General features: G+C 34.3%; 1 protein-coding gene across 2 annotated transcripts in view; it reads right to left on the bottom strand.

Annotated features, from left to right (window-relative positions):
- The window catches only part of FUT8 (fucosyltransferase 8), a 126,165-nt gene that overhangs the window by 41,088 nt on the left and 60,001 nt on the right, over positions 1–25,076 (bottom strand). For both annotated transcript variants that reach the window (XM_054199216.1, XM_054199217.1), the window contains 3 exons: positions 15,416–15,531; positions 15,115–15,280; positions 10,601–10,715 (listed from right to left, as the gene is read on the bottom strand). In XM_054199216.1, coding sequence (XP_054055191.1) covers positions 10,601–10,715; positions 15,115–15,280; positions 15,416–15,531 — 397 coding nt within the window. The remainder of the gene's footprint in view (positions 1–10,600; positions 10,716–15,114; positions 15,281–15,415; positions 15,532–25,076) is intronic.

Here is a 25,076-nt window from a genome sequence, read left to right as displayed (position 1 = left end):
TTAAAATGGATGAGCAAGCTTCAGCTCTATGAAAATTTTACGTGAATTCTTCCCTGTGAACGTGAACAGTTATTGAACGTACTTCACTATCCTAATGTAAAATAGAATACCTTCAACATTTTAAATTACTTTCCCATTTGTAAATCTGTCAGAATAAGCTAACATTTGGACTCAGAGTTCACATTTCATCAACATGATGCTCAGTGTTGGAATGCTTTTTCCTTTGGCATTTTTCCAAGTTTGTTAGTTCTCCTTCAATGAGCATGCATGACATCCAATGAAAGAAAATTTCCACCTGTTTATAGTATACAGAATAGACCAGACTCTTATTAATGGACTGCTTCCCAGACTAACTGACCATATACAGAATATGAAACACATACCTGAGGAGACCAATAAAAGACAGAATTTTAATCTGCATGCACTCTCAATAAAATAATATACTACACTTCCACAATCCAAGAAACAAGGAAGGAGGCAAATGTGTACATGATGTGAATGCTACTTTTAAAAGTACAAACTAATAAATATTTTTAGGTACACGGACAACACAACAACATAACCTACAGAAGTTACTCTTTCTGTAAAATATAGTACTTTGCTGTAAACATTCATATTTACATGTCTTGACATACTTCTGCATTACAAAAAGGCTTTTTATAAAATCTCTAGGATGAAAAGTTAAGTTTTGGTTAAGCTGCAAGAATACTGATATTTGAGCATCAGTATAGACTCTGTTCCTCTCACATCTAACAACTTTAAATAAAATTTCTGTAAATTTGCAACAAATTAGGTCTTTCCAAAAAACAATAATCACCTTCTGCAGAACTGAGATCTGTCCATTAAATGATCTTAAAGATAATGTGAATATTCTGAGTCATAAAATACTTAATAAAAATTTTAATTTGTGCATTCAGTTGTGTAAGAGAGAGAATAGTGCAGATCTGAGGAAAAAAAGCAATGAGACAATTGCTTCAGCATTTGATTTTTTTCATTTTTAAGGAAAAAACATCTGATTCAAAGCCTAATTAGCTATGAAAATCAATAAATCAAATGTTTGTGACAAACAGAAAGCTAGTTAAGCTAATTTCTTTATGACTATGGGTTTTTTTTTCAAATTGCTATCCTTAAATTTTAAGACAAGGCAGCATTTGAGTTTAATTTTTTTGTGGAAAACTTAAAAAAAAAAGAAAGTAGAGGTATACTGCAGTTTCAACTGGTATTTCCTGAAAAAGGTGGAATTTATAACCTTTGCGAAGGAACAAAAATTACAATCACGTTGCATGCATCAGAATAGGTTGTGTGTTCATAAGCCAAAAATGCCAGCCAAAACAACACATAAAACTATTGAGTTGATAAATGATAACAACAGTCAATTTCAAATACAGTGAAGGCTGACAGAAGATTTTTCCTCCTGGCCTAAAGTCATAGAAAAGGATTATAAAACTCTGATTTGAATGAGCAGTGTACTCTGTTCTCATCCCTAACTACACTGCTCATCACAGACTCTTCTATCCAATTGAGTTGTGCACATAATCAAGGGAGGGATGGTAGGGACTTTCCGGATTGTCATGCCCTGTTATGTAACAGCCATACAACTGCATTTAAAAAAAACCCAACCAAAAACACAAAAAAAAACCAACCAAAAAAAAAGAAACAACTAACCACACAAAACATACTTCAATATGTAAAAGATCAGATTATCAAGCCATGCCAGAGTTTACACCTCTTATTTTTCTCAGAATTACTTATATAAACACTACAACTGAAAATACTAACAAATTTTCAGAACTATAAAATGGTTAAAATTATGTGTTTCTGTGGAAGAGAATGTTACACATCCCCTAAAATAAAAGAGGATTTTTATAACTGGCAAAATGGATTTGGTGGTCTGTCATCACCAATAACACGAGCATACACTGTTGTTCTCACAAAATTCAGGGTTTCCACTAAACTGATACAGTTACATTCTCACACAAATAAAGGGAGCATGCCATTACTTTCTATTTGCAAGCACTGGCAGATTCCAGCTCCCTCTTTCTTACGAAGTTTTATAGTCCTTTAGGCCAAAAATGACCTACCCTGCCTAGGTTACAAGAAAAGTAGTAGACTCAGGTTTTCCCTGCAAGAAATGTACCTCCCTAGTTCTTCCGTAGTATTTGACAGATAAGGTCACAAGCTGCATAAGCGTAGCAGAGTTACAGAATCTGTCTGACATCTCTTTTACTAATGGAGCTGGGAAATCACCTATTACATTGCAGCCTACAAAAATGCATTAGTAATGAGAGAAACAGTGATGTTTAGTCTTTGATTTAATTAACATTCGTGGGTTTGCCTGTTTGAAGGAATATCCTTGAATGGCTTCTTTTGAGTAACTGACTTGGGTAGCTACTTTATTTTCATAAGACTTATTTAAAACTGTTCTCCTGCATCCATTTAAAAATTATTTTAACTAAGACATACCAAACATGAACCATTAGCTTTTAAATCAAATTATTTAAAAGTCATTTTTAGTACCTGTGGTTCACCAAAGGAATGCTGCCACTATAAATCTTTTCAAGAAGACTAACAAGACTGAAGCAGATTCTGTGCTGTGACTGACTGCCCCAATTATGTAAGCCTTGTTAAATTCAACCTTAAACTTAATTTTGCAAGAGCGGCACAGTGTAAGTCTTGTATTGAAGTATATCTTCTAGAGAAGAGGCTAGACTGTCATTTCCATCCCAAACTCTCCAGGGTACTCCAGCTTTTGTAGACCTCTATGTATCGCATCCCCTTCTCAGTTCTCTTAACAGACTGAAATCTTCATCTATTTAGTCTTTACTCTCAGAGATACCAGGTTCATGTATTCGATCATGCACATCACTTTCCTCTGCAAGTTTTCTAGTTTTATTATATCCTTTCTGATACTAAGGGACTAGAACTGCACAGTCTATCCTCAATGCAGATACACTGTTTAAATACTGTTGAGCGCTGAAGTGGTATTTTCAAAGAATTTTCTGTGGTAACTCCAAGATCTTGTTACTCAATGGTATTAGTCAACTGTATATGCATATGTGAGTTAAATACTGTCTTTCCCCATGTACATAACTCTGTGTACCTGAGTACAAAATTCAGTGCAGATGACTGTAATGTACAATTTTAATATGCAAAGATAACATGACTGGAGTATGAACTAATAGCTTAAAATTCTTCTGCAAGTATTAGTCTCAGGCTGTTTATCACAAAGTTTGCAGAATAGTGATGGTATTAAAACCAGATAGTTTAAATAAATTGTTTAAAATGCAACAACTTTTTGGTCTTGATTTTATATCTCTAATTAAAACAAAAACAAACCAAAAAAGGACACTGAAATCCTGTGAAGTATTAAAATAAATCAGTATTGTCTTGTAAAATAACTGAAAACCTGGAAAAAGCTTTGAGGGAAAAATTATAGCTATAGTGGGAAATACCCATTACTGAGTGGGTATTTATTTTTCCCCTAAACAACAGCAATGTTTTCAATGGAACCATTAGCAAGAATGGTGAGAATGGACCATATCCCTGTTCATGTAATTCTACATATTAAACAAAAGAATCAATAGATGTAACAGTCTCTAGCACATTATTTGTACCATGAGTTCGGTTTTGGTTCTTATTCCTGTTGGGTGACTGAGTACTCTTGAGTAAAATGAAAACACACTCCACTAACTCCATAAGCTGCTGAAAGATAATGAAACACCATAGCATTTTCTTAATGTAACGTATAGCTCCAAAATTACATTTCGTGGTATTTTTACATTCAGATTACTAGCATACAACAATAGCAACAAAAATAAAATCAAATCAAAATTGTTATAAACATGATAATTTGAAACATATAAACACAGGCAAAATCTGTAGCAGTAAATTAAACGTGCCTAAGACGACTTCTAGTTGGCACAGAAAAGACTGCATACATGCTGTTAAACTTTCTAAATCTCTTAAAACAGGGTAGCCACACACAGTAGATTTATGAAAAGTGTCTTGTACTAAGTCTCAAATACAGTCAAAGAACTGTTTGGGAGAAAACTACTTGATGTGTGTGAAAAGCATGCCAGGAACCATTCTAACAATTTAAACGTATAGAATATTATGTTCCAGTGCCTGGGAACATCCCCTATCATTGTTTGACTGGAGTAAAAATAGTCTTAGGACTATTTCCAGATCCCCATCTTCCACTTCTCTCAGTGCTCAAAGAAGCTTCTTCTCCAGGGCTCTTGGCTAGCCTATTCACAGTCAGCAGGATCAGATCGGAAAAATATCAGAAATGCTGCTTCAATATCTCACCGCCTTCCGCTGCTTTCAAGTGTGTAGTTACCCATCAAAGCACATGACAAACTCATAAAAGTAAACTCTGCTACTTAACACACATTTTACTGAGAGAGAACTGTGTTGTTTGTAAATTTGAAAAAATTTAGAGACATGTATTCTCATCAATGAATCAAGAAAACTACAGCAGAATGGGCAAGGAGTCTGCTACAAATCACCAAGTAACCTCATAAAGATAGTATGATGCTCGTTAACAAAGATGTTCTTTCTTATATTTTCCATAAATATTTTATTCATTAATGCTACACAGTCTGCTGGAGGAGGCAGTCCCACCCAAATTCTGTGGAAAATCCTATTTTTTGAGAGAATGATGTCAATACGCAATGAAAGAATCTGTTCACAAAAAAGATGAATAAGAGCCAGAGATGTGTAACTAATAAATAAATAAATAAATAAATCCGCTGATCACTCACTGGACAAAATGTCAGATTACAAATATAATTACAATTGAATTTCAATCCACCAGTAGGTAAGTTTCAATCCATTCTGTAGGTAATTAAGAACTATTAAAATCTACAGTAGTAAAATAGAAAGAAAAAGAAATGCGTATATCTGGGACTCCATCAAATGTACAACTAAATCTCTCAATGAGTAGGTTTTGGTTTGCACGGAGAGCTGGATGACTGAGCAACATCCTCCAGCTAGTGAACAGAGCTCCTGGGGCTTTATAAGAAATTTTCAATTCAAGCCACACTTCCAAATCTGAAGTAGGCTAGTTATAGAAACCTTACTTGACAAAATGTGTTTTAAAGGCAGTTTCGTTTTTTATGAACTATTTAAATTACATCATTTCCCACGACAATGCAAGTAATTCTGGAAGTACCAAAACTAATCAAACAAGTTTCCTATGCATTTTTAATTAACGAATCCTTCCTGTGTGGATTCTGTGGTGCCTAAAGGCGGCTAAGTGCAAACTTCATTTTTCTCAAGTTGATGCACTAATAGTTTCTTGCCTCTACCTTCCCCACTTACTTCCACAGAAAAATCTGCATCAAGAAAATGTAAAACTGATGATGCTGTAGAAAATAATGTAACAAGGTAAAAATAACCATCTGTTAGATGCTACATTTTTAGGCCTTCCTAGTCTGTCAGTAAACTGGAATCTGAGACAGAACCTATTCATTATTCTGTTCAATGACTTCCCCTTAGATACGGGCAACTACACGACTGTCATTATCTCCTTTCAATTGGGATGACTACTGGTGTCACTTACTTATTTATAATTAAATGAGTGAGTGTATGTAAGTAAAATGATTAAAATTTAACCAAATTAATAACAGACATAGTTTTCAAGTTTAAGGCAACTAGAAGACATAGCTAGAATGTGCCAACATTATGAGTTCATAACCACAAATCTGGACTGGATCTATACTACCTAAGTAAGCAAGTAGCACTTGTGGCCAGGAACACATTTCAGTTAAGCTTAAGGATATGGCCTTTTTCAACCGTTTGCCTTGCCAGTATCTAATCTTGCTTTTATCATTTCAAGATGAGACTACTAAAGTGTGCTATTCCTAGGTTCTACTAGGTTATTCCTAGGTCTACTTCTTAAATCTATTCAGAAACTAACACTGGCAATCACAACATTTTTCTCGTTGAGTAAGTGAATTATCAGGATGCTAGAAAGCTTTCAAATAAACTTAAGGTTGATGAGTCTACCACAGGAAAACTGAAGGGACATAAGGTCTGCCCATTACAAAAATCATATTTTCTCCTAGAAAAGCGCCCATACAGACACATAGCTGAAGTCTTTCATAAAAAAGTAAATGCTGACAGACAATTTTCTATGAGATTTTTTTTCCACTCTGGAATTTACTTTTCCCGTTGTTTCCTATTAGTTTGAATTTATCAACAGCATACTACAACTGCCACAAAACACTACAAATTGTTTCTCATGAGTGAAGTGGAATAACCGGGAAAAGATATAATACATTAGATTTGAATTGTTGAAGGATACAAGTTTACACTTTCGAAGACTTACAGTTGTGAAGGGAACATCCTTTCACACATAATGCAGAGTGCCCACAGCCATTTTTGTTGTTGTCATTTTAGCATGAGTACTTTTATTAGAAGTATATATCATTAATTTTAATGGCAGAGAAAGAGGATCTAATACAGTTTAAGACACAGACAAAAAAATATTAAATTACCAAAAATACTGCAAAATCCAGAAACCTCAGAATCAAGTCTTGTAAGCAACTTTCCTTTCTTTGCATATATACGCAACCCCAAATAAATAGTATGGATATGGCAAACTATGACTATTATAACTGATGATGTTGAGTACTTAGTAACCCTTCTCTGCTTACATTTTTAACCTTCAAATTTGAACAAAATGTTTTGATTTCTCTAAAAATTGGAGGCAAAAATATTCTGCTATTGGGTGACTGCATGCTGAATCACAAACTTCCTAAAATAAATAGGACAAAAATAAGCACAAAAGGAAAGGGGAAGAAAACAAACTGCCGCCTTCATTATCATTTGTTCACTCTACCACTTCCAGAATATACAGTACTACAGGAGCCCTTGTCTGACATCTCTTGCACACTCTCTTCAATTGTTTGATAATGAACATCTCTGAAAATACAGTCTTTTGCTTAAATATAAGCTCATAGCTTTGTAAGTGTTGCTCTAACTACAGGGAACTAGCTAAATGTAGCCTCATTAAATCAAATTTATGGTAATGCCATCCAAATGAAGTAGCAGTCATCACTATTCACAATCATTCAGCTAAATGATTTCCCAGGGAGATGTCCCAAAATAATGCAGCTGTCACTGTTCTACATGTACCAGAAAGAAAACTATATGGTACCTTTATTCTTCACCAAAAAATAAATAATTTACAAATATGTTCCAGATAGTTCTTTTTGGTAAGGAGTTGGGGGCCAAGGGTCGTTCAATTTCATTTTTTAAATTTCATTTTTAAATACAGTTATATTATGAATAGAAGTGTATATGTATAATTTCAGAACATGGACTGCTTTACACTGCATACTCACGATCAGCCCGATACTTTTCGAAATCCTGAAACCCACACTAGAAAGCAAGTTAACTTGTGTAGTCACAAACATATTCCAGTTTTGGATCATTACTTGCAATAATCGTTCAAGAAAGGAGATATTTTTATCTTTAGAAGGGCTCCAAAAGCCTACATCTCGCTTAGTGTACAAGCATGTAGGCAAGAGATTGAATCCTTGTTTTTTTTCAGACAAAAGAAAGAATAAAAAGGAAAAGAGAGACAGTAGTAATTGTATATGTGAATGACCCGTCTCAAAGACTGCAACTACTCACGAGAAAGAATATTTTCTGTCTTTGAAAAGTTGGCTCGGTTTCCACCCCGACTTTGGGCAATGTTGCACACATTGAGAATTACCTGCTGTAGGGTCTGAATCTTTTATATGAATGATAGTAATAGTATACACCTGGAGCTAAACGATCATCCAGTAGGCACTAAACCATTCTACCCACAGTTTCTTGCTACAGTGTAATTTTGGGGCGGCAGGGGTGGGGGGGTGGTGGGATTGTGCCTTTTAGCACTAAGAAACAAAGCTTCAAAGAAACAAAGTAGTCATGGAGTAACGGACAAAGTCCATTCAAAGATCAAAACCAGACCATAAAAAGGAGTGAGAAACAGCAAATACATGGAGAAATAGCCTCTAATTATCTTAGCAGGACTTTCATGCAAGAAACATGGAAGAACTGGTAAAGGCACAACCGTTAAATTAAACGTCTAAGAAACTTTAAATTAGTCAAGTCTGAAGGAGATTGTCATGTTTTCCATAAGAAAATAATGAAACTAAGCATGACTCATGAAAAGTGAAACTTTGTATTGATAACTACATTTAAAATAAGCATAAACGAAGAAAAAATATTCAAGTTTCAAAATTCAGATTAATTAAAATCTTGGCCATCATTTTCCACAGTGACATGAACTCACGGGAGGCCTATTATTAGCTAAGTAATACCTTAGACTGCATAAAAAACAAGATAACAAAAAACCTATTTTGGTGCTATTCCATAAATCAACAGTCTATTGTCATTTGTCAGGTAGTGGATGCTCACTTCAAACAGCCTAGTGAAGAACTAGTGTTAAGGGAAAACATCAGGAAAAAAAAAATAAGGTACTATAAATTTTCACACATAAAGAATGATTGAAAATTTTAGGTATGTCACCATTCTTCAACTTAAATGTCAAAGACAATTACTAAGGAAACACATGTCCCTTCTGTATAGTTTCTAGATCCTTTCATGTGAAACAGTCATATGGAATTTGATGTGCAGCAGTAATGCATTTATATGTTTTTAATTTCTATAATCTACCAGTGATGACTTCTTAAAAACAAAAAACAATGTAATTCCCTCTGTAATACGGAAAACACTAGAACTTAAAAAAAAAGAAAAAAAGAAAAAAAGGAGGGAAACACTCCTTTTCCTATGTGTTTCTCTGTGTTACAGGATAAAACCATAATGATTAATTTTATATTTTACATGCATAAATACGAATAAATGCTCAGTTCTTCCCCTGACAGAAATTTTATTATTGATTCCTCCTTAACAAATTTACAAATAAAACAGAAAAAGAAAGGCCTTTATGATGGAAACTGAGCCAAGTATGTTAGACCTAATTCTAATTCTGAACCTAATGCCACAACTTTCTGTAAATCACCTGCTAGTGCTCATCATCTGGTTTTCTTCTCAAGATAAGGAGGATAAAGACAGTTACCTTTCTTGGAAGTGCCTGAGGATATAATACGCTTTCTGAAAGGCTTTAACTGGTTGTGTTACAAATACAAAATATTAGGATTCTGCATGTGTTGTGACTTGGCATTAGTTTCATTGTTAATATTGTTTCTACATTTTTTTTTAAAAATGGGAATAAATTACCTTAATAGGGAGGAAAGCCCTTTATCATAGACTATGTGCATCTAAATACATTTTAGGAGGAGGTAATTGGGCTCCCAGCTCCTCACTCAGTAAGTAAATTTGTTTCAAATTCACTAGAAAACAATGTAAGCATTTATTTAGTGCTTCAATTTTGAGCTTCTGTTCTCCTAAACTACTTTTACTGTTGTTATTCATTGAATATGCGTGGAGGTCCTATTCTTGAACTAAGGTCTGTTCTGTAAAACATACAATAGGAAGACAATCACTCTCCAGAAATGCATATATGCTTAGATAAGACCACAAACTGATAAGATGAAAGAAGAGAAAAAGTCACAGGAAGGCCATATTTATGAGCATGAAAAGTAGTTATAGTCACCACTGCCAAACAGTGACATCCAAAATGAAAGAATGGGGAACAGTTCTCAAGGAGCTGAAGGAAGACAATAAAGTGATGTCTCCTGCATAATTTACAGGGAGTTTTTTCCACGTTAGGGTGTCTTTTTTTTTTTTTAAAACACGCAACAAATATATAGCTTGGTCACAGAAGAGAAAACTCCAATAGCAGAACTGTGAAACGTGAAATAATGAACATCTAAGAACAAAATTCAGCTATTTACATAAAGAAATGATCAGACATTAGGGGTGACCGTACGAAACAGAGTGGTGAGGTGCACATATGCAAGGAAAAACAAGCCAAGTACAAAGAAAACAGACTACATCAAATATCTTTCTGTTCACTTCATTCATACGTTAATGAAAGTCCCAAAAACCTTCAGATCAAGTTTTGTTTAAATTTGAGACACATACAAGCACGTATATTAAAATGGCTTTACGTACTCACAATACGAGCATCCCACACAACTGTTGAAACAGTCTAGGACTGGACAATACATTATACAAGCACTTCAATTTTGCATACTTATATTTTTAAAAATGAGCTGCCCGTTCATAATTTTCATACAAGGACAGTCATATTTTTATTTTTAACACTGTGCAAACATATGTATTCCGATACTCTAAAGAATCAAAAATGGAAAGCAGAGACTTATCTTTTATAATAAAATAAAGAATACAACAGGTAAGTACAGCCCAGTGAAAACAATGGAAAAACAAAACAAAACCAAACAAAAAACCCAAACCAACAAGAAAACCCCAAAATCACAAAGATTTGCTTGAAATACTATCATTCCATATACATATAAAATACATTTGAAACAAACTTTCTAATTTCTTTTGTATGTAATTCATTGATATACAAACATTCACTTAAAACTGTCATGTAATTGTTCCATTACAAGGGTATAGCTAACTGCTATGCGTAAAAATAAAAGAAGTTTACCTTGATTTAAAAACTCTACCCTCTTACCTGTAGGTAAGTTATTCTCCTCTGTACCAAATCTGTTAGATCTTTGGCCTCTTTTTCTCGCCAATCTCCTGCTCCATCTGTTTGACTGAGGTAGTACAAGTCGGTCATTATTGACCTATAAACGACAATGGAAAATATCTTAAAAAAATGGGAAGCAACCTTAAAATTGAAGGATTAAATCAAAGAAAAATTAAACAGATATTTCAATTATACCCTCAAAAACAGTTTCTTCATGCCACCTTGTACCCCACAATCCAAACAGGAGCCAAGAAATGGACTGTGTCCATTTAACCTATGTTCCATACCCATGACAAATTATAGCATTAAACAGGAGATGGGTTAAAAAAAACTATTAGGCCTGCTATAGAGCATTTGTTTCTGGTATGTGCATATGGTATGTGACATTCATTTGCTGAGATTAGCCAGGAATTTTGTGAAAAACAGCCCGAAGAGTAACACTCAAGAAAAGGGTTTTTTGTATCTGTGGCTTTGGGGAGGAAATACAAATTTAGAGGCAAACTGTTCAAAACATTTGTAAAAACATTAAAGGCTATTCTACAAGTAACAGGTAGCCCAATTCAGAACGAATAATTTCAAAGTCGTCTTTATAGACTGAGAATATTTAAAGTTGATAAGCATTTCTACATAACAATGTTAATATTTTAAGTTTGAACCACTTTTCTTCATTCTTTCACCTGAACTTGAGAGGTTGCAATTTATTGCCTGAAATTCTTGATAAGCCACAATTTTAATCACTACAAAGACATGCAACAAAACAAAGGCAGAGAAATTTGGGAGGTGACAAAAAAGAGGTTACAAAAAGACAAGCCTATTTCTTAGCAGGCTGTGAAGTGGTCTTGTCAGTGAAATAATACAAGACACTCTTGTTGGCAGCACTTGTTAGTACTGGAACCACAAACCTAGTTAGCTAAGGCTATCCCTTGTAAATAAGCTTAGCAAGTGAGAAGCGAGCCGACTAGGTATCTCTATTAGGTAACTATTTCCAATGATGTAATATATAAGCAGCATATATTGAGATAAATCAAATCGCAACAGAGCTACCTTTATCAGCAGAGTTATCAGACAACCTGCTCTCGCTAATAACTGTATTTATGGATCTGTATCTTTCCATTCTCATACACTCATTCCGTTTTTCATACCCATACTCTACACAAGATAACAGTGACAGTGACCTACTCTTTCATCTACCGTTGCTGTATTAAACATTATACCCAAATTGTTCAGCAGCAGTGAAATTCATCTTCTGCCAATCAAGTGGAAGTACCAAACTTACATTCTAATCTCAAACTATATAAATTGGATATTCTTTTACAAGGTAACTGAGCTTGAAACACCCTACTCTGGTTTTGTGCAAAAAATAAACAACTTAAAGTATCATCAGGTAACTAGTTTCAAATCACTAACTAAGATGCATAAGACTCAAAATAACATGCAAACACAGTTTAGGGACAATTAGAACAGAATCAATGATGCAGCAGAACTAATGCAATGGGTTCTATACAAATCACTAAATATATGATGAATACGCTTCTCTTAAAGCAGTGTTTTCCAATTTTTAGAAAGCATTATAGGCTAGTAGTCAAATTAAAAAAGGAAACCCATGCATTTTCTTGGGATTTAAATATATTTTTCTTCTCAATCAGGATGCAACCATGCTGGATATTTAAAGAAAAAAATGGAAATTTCAGGTCAAACCATTAAAAAAAAAATAATCCTGTGCTATCATTAAAAGCAGCTATGCAACCACAGCCACATTTAAAACAATTTTCCAATGCTCGATTTCACTGGCCTTAAAAATGTCTTTTCTGTACTTGTGGTGTTAAGTAATCAGCATACTCTCCTTTTACTTTATAGAAATATATTTCTATTAAATCTTGTTATAAAATAACTGAAAATACAAAGTTTAAAAGTCTCCTTTCAGGAGAAGAGACCAGATGGACCATGTGGAGGGAAAAAGAGATTGCTCCTTCCCTGAGGAGCTACTGTGCATCCTAAGGGAAAATAACACCCCAGAGACAGCAGTGTTTCACAGGCCAGAAGATGTGCATACAAGGAGCTGTGAGTTTTCCTGTACCTCATGCAGCAAGACTGAAAGATTAAAGAGAAAGAAGCAGACAGCCTGGCTTAAAAGGTGAAAGAATGAACTTCCTTGGGACTAGAGGCAACCAAGAAGAGCACTCAGCAACACAAGATAATTCTATTCCTCAAAGCCAGTGTTATAAATACATCAAGAACACAGGCTGAATATTCTAGAAAAATTTTTGTACCTGCTTTTTCTTATGCAAGTACTTTGAATTTGCATATTGTGAAAAAATTGTCTAAATTTTATTTTAATAACACCTAGTTTCTGGTTGTTTGGTTTTAGCTTAAACTACTTTTAGTCTTCTTTGGGGACCTACTACTAAGACTCAACAGTCTCCAGGACATTTGGCTTTTGATAACCACTGTGTCAGTCTAAAGAACACTTTCATTCAAAAGAAAATTCTTAAATAAAGTGGAAAAAAAAAAAAGAGCAGCTGTTGACTACTTGCATCATATACAAACTTCTTCCAATATCACAGTGGCTTCAGACTTCGACAGAGGGATTAATCTCATAACTTCTACAGTAAGGTCTACAATGAAGACTTTTATTATTCAGTGCAAAGAAGTATGCATTTCTAGTATGGGTTTCAACTCATCCTGAGGTATGGAGAGGTCTGAAGATATGGCTGTCAGAAATACTGAAAACTTGCAAGGTGGGCTTAATGAATTAAGAGTCATTGGTGTATGAAGGAAAGGAGTAAGAAAAGGATTCATCCTGGGAGGCAGGAGCATAAAAACCATCCAGCATCAGACATACAACATTATTCAAGGTTCCACTGTGGCAACTGCCTGATGTGATCCTGGCTATCTAAACAGAGCAGTGATGTGTACACAAGTGATTTTGTTCCCATGACGGACATCAGTAAATCTGGAATTAGACTACTTGCTCCAGTTTTGGCACAGATAGTTTAAAAGGTACATCAAGAATAAATGACCTGAAGTTCAAGAAGCCTAAATGGAAATAAATTCTCTGGAGAACAAATATTTCTGAGTGGCAGTAACTATTGAAACAAACTGTCCTAGGAAGTGTCAGCTTCTGTGTTAGTTGACTGTTTAACTGAAGATCGCAAGTCTTTTGGAAAATTCTGTTTCAGACAAGCACTACTTTCACTTCAGTCAAACATACATAATCACACTCAGCAGAGAAATAATTGGATGAAATGTAATGGCCTACTTTATATAGATAATAACTCTCAACTATTGAATAGTCCCTTCTCACTTTAAACTCCATCAATCTGTGACAAACTGGGTTTTGGAATTGTGGAAGATCAAATTACAAAACTTAACAGACTAAATTATTTGCCCACATTAATAATCAAATTCATATTATTTTAAACTATATTTTAAATACTGCTTACACTATTTCCAAAGAATTGAAAATTCTTACTATTTTTCCCTTTTTTTACAGTATTATTTTCGAAGGCTAACGCCTTACTACTGATGTTCACATATGCAGATCTCAGCATTTGAGGGAAAGAGGTACTTATTTATGGTGGTATATTTAGTTAATTCAACTATTTACTTATGAATGTTTACTAATGAGACACAAATTGCCATTGCAATCCTGTTGGGAACATAGAGTTATAAATATAATAGGCTTACAGACAGATTTTACTGAATTTTTAATGCTTCCTGGATTAATTTTTTTTAGCATGAACAAAACTCACTCAGAACATTCTAGTATAATACAAAAGATACTTCAAAATGAGGCCAGAAGATCAACAACAACTGAAAATATAATTCCAACACATCTTTGAACAACATAATAATGACAATGTAATTAAACGGCATTTCTATCCGAAACATTCTGTTAAATTCTAATTATGAAAAGAAGTGACTTTTCAGAATGACAATTAGTCCTGAAATTAAGATATTACCCAATTTTAAAGTATTCCAATTATGTAATATCCCAATGATCAGTGTAATTTACTTTGCAGTATTTATAAAAAGCACAATCAGATACCTAAAATAAACATTTTCAAGGTTTTTTTAATGGTTTTGTTATATGTACAAATATGCACATATGTGCATATATAGACAGATGCAACTGAAAAGCAACAACAGGCATCTAGGATCCAGGTTTTCTGATAAAAAAATGAAAAAGTTAAAGGGACATACTCTGTATGTATTATACTCTGTATAAGCTGTAGTGACATAAACTGGATAGGTACTTTATGTCCCATGAAATACAAGTAATAATTTTATTTTCATGCTTCAGTCAGGATATTTTAGCCCACATATCAGTAATTCATCCTAAGAGATTTTTAAGTAGTGTATCAGTAGTTTACTTAAATCATTCCATAATCCTGTCATGGTTTCAGTTGGGATAGAGTTAACTTTATTACTAGCAGCCGGTATTGTGCTATGTTTTGGATATACAACATATATGCAGAATCAACTCATACAAGTACCTTTCCTGATGACCCAAATCAGACAGAAATTCATCAATGCGTCTTTGCAGTTCACTTCCTTCTAGATTTTTCAACTTTTTCAATTCACTCTGGAGGAAAAACCAAAGTTCCTTAGCCCCATTTTCAATCCTCCTCCTCAATATTTCATGGTCTTTTCCAAGGCCTCCTATTTAAAAAAAAAAAAAAAAAAAAAGTATAAAAGCATCAGCATTTGTAGCTGAATTATTTGTTAAGAAACTAATACATTTTGATATAGAATATCAAACTTGTTTTAGAAATAAAAGAGAACTTATCTACCAACCATCTCCTGTCCGCTTCTTATAGTTCTCTATCTGTTCTTTGGCCTTCAGAAGTTGCTCCTCTAAAGCATGTACCTTTCCTGCAGCTGGTCCCTGATCAATGGGACCATCTGGTATCCTAGGATATAGAAAATAAAGAAATTATATGATTTATAAATATAATTGTTACTTGTTACGTTATTTGCATTAACAATTCAGCTCTCCACTCATTTTTGTTACATACTGTTTTGCTGTATGGCCTTCTTGGCATTTTCTTAAAATCAGAAGAAATTAAACATACTAATATACATAAAATTTTTAAAACCTCAGTGCCACAGGAGAAAAACAGTGCATAATACAGCTGCAGCACACAGATTCAAGCTGGTGTTAAACTGTACTGTTTACAAGACTTCCCCTCACTGACAAGACCAGTCCTGGGCTCTATTTGTGAAAACAGTATTTGCAGACCACTTGTTGGACTGACACCAGGAAAACCTAATCAAGGGACGTACTTTCACAAGACTCAAGTTCTGTCTACTTTTTATATTCACACATGAAATGCATTCTGGTCTTGAATGCTGGCCGTATGTTCTTAGAGGACCAGAGCTTTAGCACTGGAACTCCACTTTTAAGTTAAATCTTCCTACATATTGCTGCAAGATGATTTCAATGTGCTTTCTGGCCTCCAAACAAGATCCTAGCTTCTCAAATGGACCACCATGATAATTTTTATGACAACTCCAGTATTCTAAACTGCTGGTCACCTAAAACAACACTAGCAACTGTAGCATCATTTGTGAAATCTCCGGTATGTGTGCACAAGAGAAGTATGGAAACACGTATCCTGAAATGTGAGAGCCCTAAATCAGTCCTAAGAGTATTACTGAGGTTTGCTCATCATCTCAACTTGAATTCACATTTTAATAAACTGAAATTATTAAAGTATAGAAATTAGATGTTAACCTCTATTTTCCTTACAAATTAAAAATTAATGCAGGGAAAATAAAACCCCCTTTCATTTCCAGAGAAATTACACTTCTTATGGATACAAGGATTAAAAATTATTCCACCTTCTATAAGAGGTTTGAAAGAGCGGACCCTGAAAAGGAAAAGAGGAAGCAGATGTGTAATGAAAAGTCTTGAGAACTGTAAAGAATACAGAATTCTTGCAGAACATGAAGATGATTCTTCATTTGTAATGGAATATGAGCACAAAGAGAAAGGGATATTCTATCCACACACACATATACAGAGTTTCAAGGCAGTGTAAGGGAAGACCCCTTGCCAAACGAAAGATGCCTCTAGCATAGAGAAAATAGTGGTTAGAGGGAGTATCTTCACACTAAACTAGAAATGACAGCATTCTAAAGATCCTACTGAGACACCATTAACTTTAATGTCTCTCAGATCTGGATAATTAAATACCAATAAAAATTTAGGAACTGACGAAAAGTCCATTTTCACTGGAACACTTGAAGGGAATAAATACCTAATGTAAGCATCAGAAAGGTATATAACACAAAGCATAGCATTTAAGACACTTTTTCAGAGAGGGGCGGGAGAGGCAAAAGAGGAAGATACATAGCCTACAGGAGTTTAGTAAACGTGTGCACTCCCTAAATATACTCCCTCTGTATGAACAATCCATTTGCGAATTGTGACAGGACAACTAACCACAAAATTACCAGGAAAAATGGAATGTCTTATCTTGTATAAGTCATATTCCCTAAAGATAGAATTTCCGAAGAACAATAAGGTAAAATGATACAAAATCATCAACATAAGAAATCTTCAGGCAGCACAGGCATCCCCTGAACATAAGGAAAGTCTGTTAAAGTAGCAATTACAGAATCCTACAGAAGGATGGTTGTGGATGATATGAAAGAAGCACAATAATTCTGACCATTTGATATAATTAAGTTTTTAAAAAAGAAAAGTACATGATATTTAACATTCAACTTGCTTTGGCATACTGCAATAAAAATGTTTACTGTACTTAGGTAGTTAAGATAAAAGGAGCTAGGATGGGGGTGGGGGGCATTCTCCTAAGCTAGTTGTTTGGACTTTCAAAAATTACATAATTTTAGGATAAAACTGAAGTGATTTGTTCTTTTTGCAGCTTTGTCTCTACATCTATTACCTCATCAGACTCGGAATTGCTGTCTTCCTCACTTTCATCCAGTCTCAAAATTAAGGAAAAGATTCTTCTCTGCAACCAGCACAGCTTGCTTGTTACTGCCCTCTACAAGTACATCAACTGAGTTGGAGATAAGGCAACATTTGAGGTAAAAGTGTTGGAATTAAAATCCTTCTCTATACTCATGGCATCATCTATGTAGATAACTTCTAGTGGAGAATATCCTAGGAATAACGCATACTTATGAATAAGAATTCCTGTTGAAAAACATATACATAAGTTCTCATACCAAAATAAGTCCTGACAACTGACTTGCTCCTTAAAATTTCAGAAGTGAGTTTAAAGTAAGTTTATCTAAACTATGATGATTCTGATCAATAATAAAAGAGCATGTCAGTAAGCATCTAGCACAGAACATCCTTCACTTATTGCTATGATAACATTGTTAGTTAAGTTATAAATACAATACAGGCAAAATCATAATCCACTTATATGGGCAGCCATGATAATACACCAACAAGGTGTGATTTTTGCATGCTGTATCCTACCGTTTTGTAGTATATTTATATACTACATATATACTATTTATATACTATATACACTAAATATATTTGTATATATTTATATATATAAAAATATAAATTATCTTTTTCATAATGAACGTCTATCAAATAAAGATATTACTGTATAGCCTTAAACATCAAAAAGATTATGTTGTAGAGATAACCCATTTCTGCTTTGTCCTTTGTTTAGTAATCCAGCTACACTTAAAGACAGAAAAAAGAACTCTGTGTACATCATCCATATCACTGAGGCCACTTTCTCATCACACTCGGGTAACATAGAGGGGGGACAGCAAAGTAGCAATCTCTAATCTGAATCTCTGAAGGCAAAAAGAACCACTCAAAACTTGAATGTAGTGTCATTCAATTTAGCTGGAAGAACTGCCATACTGTGTAAGATAACTGCAAAAAAAAATTAAAACAAATCATAAAAACCATTCTAACCTTTTCCTATTTCCAAGGTATTTCAAAGGTTACCGTAATTTATAAGCAAAATCAAAAATGTAAGATTTCACAAGGTCACACTCAAATATTTTCTCATTCTTTCACCTATATCTTTCTGAGGGTTTTGTATGGAGCTGTAAGGTTTATAACTAACTAAAGCCACATTATGATTGGCTTTTCTTCTTTCATTTCTTTTTTTCTTCACAAGAAGAAAATTATGTTTAATTATTAATCAACACTAACACACACAAACAAACAAACAGAATATAAGTTGTCGCTTCACCCTCCTAAGATAAAACCTTTTCAGTAAATAAAACTGGAAAATAACACTCAATGTTACCTTCAAATAAAGAGAACGCAGCATCACTTATCAATTTAAATCAGCATAGCCCTGATCGGTGCTGATTTATATCCACTGAAGATGTATCCTTTTCCTTAATTCAGAATTGCACAAAAAACAATAAAAAGAGCAGAGACGCACATCACATAGACCAGTGATTTTCCTCCTTCATCCATTGGCCTGTGCAATAGCCTCAGCTTCAAACTTGAGTCACTTTAAATACATGTAATAGAAAACAGTACTTTTTAAAAAAGATTTAATTTTTTATCAACTCAAATCAATTCTTGTATCCAAGTTCCTTTCAATGCTTACTACAGGCTTGCTGGGCCCAGAGTAATTGACAGCAGTATTTTAATAGATTTGCTTATGATTAATTGATCCCAAGTTTGAATTCTATCCCAGCCTCAGTGCCAACTACATTAAAGCAACTATAGCGATCTTTCAAAATTAAAATCCTACCTCTTCTTTCTGAAGATACTCTGAGAACTATGAGAATAATGTCTAGAAATACTGGTGTTTCATTTTATTTGTTTGATTACATTTTCCCCTTTTCCACTCCTGTTCTACTTTATAACACATGATCCCATTCAGATAAGAAACAGGTTATCATATTTATTAAAAGAATTGTATGTATGTTGTACGAAATGTAATATTTAATAGACTGTAGGAAATAAATATATATGGAATGTGATGTATTAGTAATATGAACACAATATGAATACATTTAACAAGATTCTCTATTTCCCTGAAGAGAAATCTGAGATTACTGATTCCTATATTGCCAGGCTTATCTTCCAGGAGAGGATAAATATAAAAAGATATATAAAAGAGATATATGCATAAGAGATAAAAATTTGACTATCACCCAGCAAGACACAAAGAAGCACATGAACACTATGAAATGTGAATGTATTGCAAAAAAGGAAGTCTCAGACACAGATGAAGGCACAAACACAACCAGTATCCATTTAAGAAAATCAGGCATTACAAAAGTAGTAATTTTAAGCTCTCCTCCTCCTAAAAGCCTTACATCTCCTAGACGGAACAGTGACAGCCTTTAGCAGTTATATCATAATCCTACTAGTAAGTAAAATTTTCAGTTAAAACGACATTACAGACAATGAAACAACATTATGTAATACTTTGATTTCATTATTATTCCCTATCGAGTTTCCCTTATATAACTACAAAAATTTAAGTAAAGATTTCCCTTTTTGCTGCGAGACCTATGACATCTGAACTAAGTGTTCTTGAAAAGGCTCTTCTAATTCTATTGGATATAGAATAGTAAAATAACAATCTATAAAAAACTCAGTTTTATTACTGTTTTGCACTAATGGGATCCAGGCTGCTTCTAAAATCAACACAGATTTGCTCACACAATATTGTTAATAAACATGTAAGGACTATGGTAACTCTCCAAATCTCATTATACCACAGTATTCATGCACATAATTTCTAGAGCACTGGTAATACAAAACACCTTCAATTTCATTTATCTTCTTCATCACTAATATAGATCTGTGCCTCTTTATAGCCCACAAGTAAGGTTTTTACAAAGCATCATATTGGCAAAAAAACCCAAACTACAGTAACTTCTCACCTAAGGCTTTTCAAATGTACTGTAAAAACTAAGTGGTGCTTGAAGTCCTTTCAAGTCATCAGAAGCGCACCACAAAAGTGTACTCACCTCCTAAAGGAACAATTTTATTTCAGGCAATTTTCAAAAAGATGTGACAGTTCCAACTTGCACTATTGTGAATGTTCATATTAAAAAAAAAATAATCTCAAAATAACCTCACCAAAAATCCTTACAAAAATATGACCTATTCTTGACCAATATGGGTAATAAATTGCGAATATTTTTAAAAAACCCAGGACAACACGATGTAGTTTGTGAAAGCAAACATACAAATATTGGGGGGAAAAAAACAAACAAAAACACCAAAACAAAAACAATAACCAAAACCCCCACAAAATAAACTCCCCAAAAAACAGTCCTCTTACTGCCCTAAAACCTTAATTCTACTCCTCATGCATCCTGTGTGAAAAGAAACAGCTAGACGAAAAATTACAAGATCAAATATGATTTAAGTATCATGCAGCAAAAAAGGGATGAGCAATATTTGATACAGCTTTGTCACAAATATGACATTTCTCAACTTTTGAATGGTTAATCTTGCATACACATAAGGTGTGTTTCATAAAGCATGTTTTTGGTTTTTTTTTTTTTTTTGCTGTTGTCTTTGGGGATGAGAAGCTGCTACATAAATTGGCAGCAAAAGAGCATTCAAATCTCAGAGCGGAAAGATCACTTCTTGTCATTGTATGCTGGCATTCATGGATGGCTGGATGAAACTAAGCACAGCCCAGCTCCTATTTTCAACCATCCCAGAGGACTGACACTTTTATCAGGTGAGATGCAAGTCAGAGAAGTCACAAGAACCCATTACAGTGGGAAACGCTAGGCAACTGAAAAGCATTGTCTTGCAATGTATTTTACTATATAGGTCCCAATGTAACTAAAGATGAAATACCAGTTTTCTCTAACTTCAAAATGGAAATTGTTACAACAACGTACTTTTGTTAAACTACTGAATGCTGATAACCATACCCTCTTTCTGTCCCTTCCTCCCTGCCCTAACTACCTATTATTAATGACACAGCCAGATATTATGGTAATTTTCTACCATTCAGAAAGCTTCTTTGCCCACTAAGATAGAATTCTATTAACTTGGAGTTTTTACTATCCAAAAGTTTTATCTAATTATCTCAAAATACTTTAACTAGTTATCAAAAGCCTGTTTATTGTTACAATTTTCGAGATAGGCACTTTCGTTTTGTTTAAATACCTCCCAAAGTAACCTAAAGTTATTACTGAAATATGTTTAAATCCATGCATTAGCTTAATCCTGTTGCGTGCCATAATATATTCTGTATCTTCACTGCAAAAAGTGTCCTGCTTTTCTGTTGGAATAAAAAAACCCTCTCGTTCTCTAGATATAAAACCTTAGTGGAGAAGGGCAGCAAAACCAAGTTTTTACCTCAGTGTAACAAAATCCAGGTTGGCAATAGAGTTTTACCTTTACAAGATGCACTGATGTAGGCTGTCATCTTAATCACTCGGATTTGACAGCCAGTATCAGTAATTAAGAGTTTTCAGTACAAAAACAAAAGTTCTAGCAATTAAGTCATATTCAAATAATAGTTCCAGCCTTTCTGCCTTTGATCAGTAAAGCCTAAACAAATTATGTCTTCACTTTAAGATGCTGACTAGAGCAAAATTAATCTTTTCTGTCTAATTCTAATTCAATTTCTGAACTTACGAACTTTTTTTGTTTCTTTAATTCTGTTCATAGCAGCGGTGATCTCTTCCAGGACACAGATTCTGAATCCATGGATCGTTGGTTAATGCCTCATTTTAAACAGCCATATTGCTATAAATCTGTAAATGGGACTATTTTAAAGCTAACAGTTATTTTTTAACATCACTCGTTCTATCTGGCAAACAAAGAAATGAGATACTGAAATTTTATATCTCATTTATGATTTAATACTTTAATGATGCAGGTTGACCAGGATATTTCTCATTCCTATTTGTGAAGTCTCTATAAAACCAGGATCATGGGTTTTGCTCAATAAAAATAATGTAAAGGCACTTCCTTCAAAGTCTAGTACTTCACCAATCTCAGACCACTTCCAACAAAACACTATGCCTGAATATCTTCCAGTTCCGAGCTGGCTCATTTCTGGCCAGCACTGACTACTGAACCTGGAGATGTGCTGGTGTTCAAATTGGCGTTTAAAGTCATTTTAGGCTTTCTCAGTCAAGAGTTTCAGATTATCCTGTGGTTACACCCAACGACTTTGAGGAAAGGTCTCAGAAATATTTTTCAGCAACATATTCACAAAAAAGAAGCTGAACACAGTCCGATTAAGACAGTTTTGGATCATCTAATTTAATTCTAGAAACTTGCAGCAATTAACTGCAGCATAGAAAAGGAATATTGGAATGTTCAATTCTAACATGTTTAGATTAGAACTAAACTCATGTTTTTATTTCTATAAATCATGGAAAATTATCAGCAATATAAGCTATTATTTAAAACTTGGCCACTGAAAATGTAGTATTTATCTGAATATAAATAGGTTAGGGAAACAGAAAGGTGTTTAGAAAAATCATCACTGCTAAAATACAGCTTAGTCTGTATCTAAGCATCTCCTGTATCTACTGCCTCCTTATTGTGAGGAAGAGTACCCTGTCATCAGTAAAATCAAGAACATTTACTCTCTTCTAGTCACTGTGTAATTTGAACTGGTTATATTTCAATGACTGTGTGATACATCAGTTTATCACTCATTCAAGTGCCAGGCAAACACAGCGGGCTGAAAGCATGGAGGCTGGTAATCTTTACATTCAAGGCCAAATATTTCCCACTTTGAGGCAAGAAACCCTAAGGTTGACTATTATTTTCTAATATTAAAGGAATTTAAAGATACTGTATTTATTCAAATATAGAATCTTGCTTAAGTTTCTTCCTAGCAGCATACTCTACATTACACCATTTTGTCAACAAAAATATGTTAAACCTTTTGCCAACGTAGTTGTTATCATATATCAATAAATTGATCTGAGAAAACTAGAGCCCACTCAGCCATTCATTCCCATATTACTCAAGGTGAAGATTATCTATGCTTAGTGCAGAGGGCACTTGGGTCAGCAGAATTTCTCCACCTCTGTGCAGCTCCACATGAACGCTGAGGTACTTCTTCACGGCTGACACGTTCAGAACTAAGCCATTTGTTTTTCTAAGCTAAGAAGCCTCATCAGCATGCAACCATACCTACAGTGCATTCCAGAAACCAGGAACAGAGTGCAGTGAAAAGAAAATTGAGTAAGGCAGGAAAGTCTACTCAGCTGACCAGATCAAATAGCCTTGGCGATGCATGAAAGTGAGAATGCACCAGAAGAAACATCAGAACAGGGTTACGAGGAAAGGTATTTGTTTCACTGCTACAGAGTCCATATGCGGGAATTCATTCAAATCAAGCGGAGAAACAAACTGACTTAAAGATACAAGAACAGGACTAGAACCATAAAACACGCTAGTAAGGAAAACAAAGAGATTTGTGCAATTCATTAACTTTTGCATGTTTTATGAAGCAAAATAGCAAGGTGTAAGATCCAAAATGGCATCTGCTCCTAAAGGGAGCAAGTCCAAAATCAGTTTCTCATTACCAAGCAAGAACCACCCAAGAGACATGATGAAGACTCAACTGCCAGTGCCTCTTGCTCTCCGTGTTCTACACAGGTGACCCTTGCAAGACCACTGCTACACGCATGCCCTGATGCTTGTGAGTATGTGGTTGTGAGAGAGACAGTGAATTCAGATCACGGGAGAGATTTAAAAAATAAACATCACTCTCCCATTCTGTAAAATCTTGTATTGAGCTTTGCTCTTCTCTAGCTTCCTACAACATATGAAGCCTCTGAACTTGTCCCCACAATCCATCAGGACTTTTAGGTTGTGTGTGGTGACATCCACATACTTAGATCCAATCTGACTCTGGCACACATCCTGCCTAAGAAGCTCTCCCTTGCAAGTTCTTGGGAAAGAAGATACTACATTAAAAGCTGTCTGTCTGAAAAGGTGAAATAAACCCACTTTAAATTGCAATTATACCCATCTATAATGTAACAAATAACTATAAAAAGGGAGATGATCCTACTATTTTACAAGTACTGCTACAAGTTTAGCAGGAAGGCAAGGAAAAAAAACTTAGCTAAAAGAATTCATATAATGCAGCAGTCTACTGCAGCTCATCTTCAGGGAGTCCACGTTTATCTTCAACAAGTACAAATGTTTTCAGCACTTTTAAAACGAGCTCTCCCAGTTACTGCATGCAGAAGTGTAGAAAAGTCATTAGCTGTTCTAATTGGCTCGAATGTCATAGTAATTGCACTTGTTTGAAGTTGGCATTGAGGAGTTCATCACCTACAGAATTCTTTTATTGTGACAGTAGCACTTGGACACCATTAAATAACAACTGTTAAATAATGACTATATTAGACCAAAACTAAATGTACATTATTTGTTTAATACATTTTCAGTTAGTTATAGCACTGATTAAAACACTTATCTATACTTTTAAATGTTAAACATGATTTTACCAAAAAACACACAAACAACGCTTTCAAT

Source organism: Rissa tridactyla, chromosome 4, assembly GCF_028500815.1.
Source record: "Rissa tridactyla isolate bRisTri1 chromosome 4, bRisTri1.patW.cur.20221130, whole genome shotgun sequence".
Classification (NCBI taxonomy): Eukaryota; Metazoa; Chordata; class Aves; order Charadriiformes; family Laridae; genus Rissa; species Rissa tridactyla.
The sequence above is the reverse complement of the archived record's forward strand: the minus strand, read 5'-3'. Positions and strand labels throughout refer to the sequence as shown.